This window comes from Pleurodeles waltl, chromosome 6, assembly GCF_031143425.1.
Source record: "Pleurodeles waltl isolate 20211129_DDA chromosome 6, aPleWal1.hap1.20221129, whole genome shotgun sequence".
NCBI lineage: Eukaryota > Metazoa > Chordata > Amphibia > Caudata > Salamandridae > Pleurodeles > Pleurodeles waltl.
In genome coordinates this window covers 1,110,967,461-1,110,971,904 of record NC_090445.1, presented here as the reverse complement: position 1 = coordinate 1,110,971,904, position 4,444 = coordinate 1,110,967,461, and the positions used below count along the sequence as shown (strand labels likewise).

The 4,444-nt window shown below is 44.1% G+C and overlaps 1 protein-coding gene across 1 annotated transcript; it reads right to left on the bottom strand.

Annotated features, from left to right (window-relative positions):
- Positions 1–715: 715 nt before the first annotated feature.
- Positions 716–3,803, bottom strand: LOC138300637 (transcription factor HES-5-like). Its single transcript, XM_069240249.1, has 3 exons — positions 3,688–3,803; positions 3,267–3,447; positions 716–2,784 (listed from the first exon to the last, which is right to left on the bottom strand). The coding sequence occupies exons 1-3, from the start codon at positions 3,748–3,750 to the stop codon at positions 2,564–2,566; spliced, it is 465 nt and encodes a 154-aa protein (XP_069096350.1). The 5' UTR covers positions 3,751–3,803; the 3' UTR covers positions 716–2,563.
- Positions 3,804–4,444: the final 641 nt, after the last annotated feature.

Below are 4,444 nucleotides of genomic sequence, written 5' to 3'. Positions count from 1 at the left end.
ACCGATTCCAATGGTTTTGCTAATCTCATAGTGGCTTTGTTTTATACGAGTAACTTCTTTAAAAAAAATAAGATCAAATGAATATGTTTTAAAAAAACATAGGTTTTGTGCACCTATTCCTGTACGGTCAAGCCACTAGCTCTGAGCATGCTCACTGCCCCTCCTCCTCTGCTGCCAGAATGTACTAGTGTTTGAATGATGGACTCAGATTGCCATGGAAAGTGCAAGAGTGTGAGACCTCCCAGTTTTTGTGAAACGCAATTTCACTTTAGCTCAATATACATCTAAGCCGCCCTCTCTACGAAGTGAGTGAAGCCATATTTCACATTTTGTCATAGAGATCTGTGAGTGTTGCAAGGCTCCTTATTTCACTCTAGTGCCTAGAAGCACCCTTGGCTACACATGACGTCAGGTGCACTGTCTCATGGAGCTCTGCCCCTCACAGTAGTGCAGATTTTAAAATATTGACTAGAGAGTGTTCTGTTTACTCCATCGTAACCTGGCCGCCAGTGATACGCTTTGATTTAATAATTGGGACATAAATCTCACAACTGCACAACATCTGTGAATTGTTGTCCCAGCTGCAATGAGCAGTTTCCCTTCCAACTGTGGTAAGAGAAACGCTGACAATGCCCCGGCCCTTGTCGTCTACGATGGAAACATCTTTCTTCAGAGCAACGTTCAGCCATCGAAAGAAAAACAGAAGGAGCAACAATTGATGTTTAATGCCATTTTATTGAGTTCTGCATTTCTATTTGAACAAGTTCACATCTTCACTGATTCCAACAAGTCCCTTCATAAAGTAGGAACCGCGGAGAATCACGTGACAGATACACAATGTCACAAAAATGTTTACAGCTGAGACAAGCGAATACACACAAGATATTCTTAGATGTGATACAGTGAATATCTTCATCACAGAAGCTAAGTCCTGGGTTTCATTCTGTAACTGAACGAGTGTTCACTGATAATCGCAGCCCTACAAATATTGTAGAAGAACCGGAAGTAGAACATACTCAGTCATTGAGGTACAAATCTATGGCAGGGAGTTCACCACACTGAAAATCTTTATAAAAGAGAACACAATATTGTGTAATTTACACAAATAGCGCCAAGACGTATTCTAAAATGGAGACTGAGCACTAATTATAACTATTACTCCTTTACATTCACCAAAAACGAACCTTACACTTTGGAGAATACAGAATTAATGTGCACATTGTCACATACACTTTTCAGAGATAAATCACAAATCTCCAAAAGAACAGAAACACACTTTACCTTCACAGAAGGCAGGGGATTTAACTAAAGAATTTCCAATTGAAACTACAGATATATCAACATTGATAGTTAATGGGCAACTAACGTGCTTTTTTTCGGAAAAGTCTCAAATACATCACTTAGAGAGGATTGAGATATTTCTGAAAGCACAGAAACACACTGCCTACACAGTAGGTAGTACACGTTTATGACAATTTTCAACAGAAAATACTATGTATCAATGTTGATACAAAAGAAGCGAGGAGCCAGTCATCACTCACTTCAACCTGTAACTGACAAGTAAGTACTTCGTAAATAGGTAGAAACTCAGAAGGTAAACGCATACTGGACGTGCATAAGGGCCCTAATCCGAATCCCTCACATTACAAACACATCTATTATTATTGCAGACACATATATCTGCAGAATCATACCCGGCACCATCTCCATCCTTTCAGGATATTGACATATTTGTACTTCAATCAGCTTCTTAAAATGAAGTGAAATTAGTAAATCCCAGAGCCCCGCGAGAACTCAGGACTGGGAATAACATATTCCTAAATATGCACAACTTCACAAAACTGCCTATTCTAGGCAAGAACTCTATATAACATCTGACTTTCTTGCAAAGAAATAGTTAAAAAGATTTCGAAATTGAAGGCACATCCTATTAATGACTTTAGTTCATTCTTTTCGACAATGTTATATATTAATAAATAATGACACACGTGCTGCCATTGCTCAAGAAATTATTGTTCATACGTATATTCTGGGAAATCTCCATAGTATTCATCCTAAACGGATATAATATTCACACTGTCCAGATGATTTAATATTCATATTGGCCATCCAGAGTGTGAATTTACCATTTGCTTTCCATCCTCCATGGATATCGCATGTACTCACTGCCCATCCTATGCGAATGTAATAGCCATAGGTCCCACCCTGAGTGGATACAGTGTTCTCACACTGGTAATTTTATGAGGATATACTGTTCCCACAATCATCATTCAATATGGATATTCTATTCAAACACTGTTCGTCCTATACGGATGTAACATTCAAATACTGCCCAACCTGCGAGCATATAATATTCACTTTGTCCATCCTGTGAGGATATAACATTCACTCACTGTCCGTCCTGTAGGATATACACTCACTCTTCACTCCACTCCTTGGAGTGCAGTAAACTCCCCCCTGCACAGCAGGGCCGGCTCCAGGCACCAGAATGAATATTCTCCCCTCAGAGAGGACCGAGGCCTCTAAAGAAGTCCGAAGGAAAGTCCAGGCCGCAGTCCCCGCATTACCAGGGTCTCCACGGGGCTCTGGGGCTGTCCTGGGCGGGCTCTTTAGTGCTGCTGGGACAGGACGGAGGCCGAGAAGGACACACAGCCTCTGCTGCAGCCGCAGGTCTATGGAGGGCCCGCAGCAGCTTCATCCGGGTCTCTGTGGGGGCTCCGTGGAGGGAGCGGAAGTGCAGAGAGTCCTGGATGCACCTGGAGTAACCTTCGCTGGAGGCCACGGCTGCAGGGAGAGAGGAGGGGTTAATGCTTGTACATTTTCACATCGTGAAGTGAACACACAGATCATGCTCTCTGTTAAAGCCCTCTAGGAGGTTATGTTTTCCTCTGGTTGCTGCAGGTGGTTTAGAGGTAGAGACGATTCTCTTGTCTTTAAAACAGGAGTTTACTTCAGGTAAAATGGCACTGGGCGGTAATGGAGATATTTAAATGTCATATGCCAGCCCCGAGTAACACCCCAATGCTACTATCACTAGTTAAACCTCTGGACAGTGATGAACTAACCCCAGCCGACCTCTCTCCCCACCCCACACACGCAGACAAGCACATAACTGCAAAGTGCACCCACTGTGGTTTTCACCCTTCAGTAACTAGAAACTGCATCACCCACTCGTGGCCCACACCACTTTCGCCACACCCACCTGTCCGTACCCAGACTTCACACTTTATTCCATAAAACAGCAAATTCATTTCACGAGCTCTCACCTGGTGTCGGTGTCTGCAGCCGCCGGGCCAGGTATCTCACGGCCATTTCCAGGATATCCGCTTTCTCTGCTTTGGGCGGAAGTTCCTGTTCCTCAAACTCTCTCTGCAGTAACATCCTCAGCTGCTCAATGCTGCTGCTGATGCGATCTCTCCTCAGCTTCTCCACCACTGGCTTCCTCAGCTGCAGAGACAAAATACGGATTCGTTATTGTCTTTGAAGAAAGTTGTAAACGTGTTTAACACTTGTTAAAAGTCACCAGCAGAGAATATATTTATAACTTTATAATACAAGTGCTAAACTAAATAATTTTATACAGAACGAAGGTAATGGTAAAAATTATGTACACCATGAGGTTTGAATAGCTCTTTAATTATGTTTATATACCAAAAATATGAATACATAGAGCTTCCAGATTCTTACCTTTCTAATATCTCTCTCCTCGCGCTCCTCTTCATATGCCCTCAAGGTGCTGGAAGGCGCCATCTTGCCCGGTCTGGGTGAAGCGCCGGGTCTTTGCAGTGAACCCACAGTGATCTGTATCTGAAGAGCTCGGCCCTCCTGCCCTATTTATCCCCCTCCGCCTGCAGGGTAATGTGTGGGTCTGGGGCTGGAGAGAGGTTCTCACACTCAGCAGCCAATCAGAGAGCAGCGGGGACAATAGAAGTGTGGCACGGTACAGGGAGGGAGGGGGGACATCTGGGACCCGACACAAAGGATCAGAGTGTGGGAAAGAGCTGCCCCATGAAAGTGATATGAACCAGGCATCTGCCAGAAGCTTAACAGTGTGACAGCATTAAATACCGGTGGGTGTGGCAGTAGTCTTGAAAAGGCATGAATGAGCGGGGCCCAAGACTGAACAGGTTAATGTTTATCATTTTTGTGAAAGTATATTCTTACTCAATTCTGTCGATGTGCACTGTGAAGAGCACTCACAGTGAAGGCTTCCCTGGTTTATGAGCTATTACCACCGGTCATTAGTGAAAGTCATGAAAGGCTGTTTTCAGTCGGGAGCTCGTGAGTCGCCTTTATCCTTGCGGGGAAAGTACAACCTGCTACATATTAGAGCGTGAGGTAAATTAAAAAAACGCGGCAGCCAATGACGTGTGTAACACCCGCACTGCACTAGCGCCTGCGTGGAACTGTCCAGTGCTGAAAGCGCCCCCCCTGGCTGCAGCAC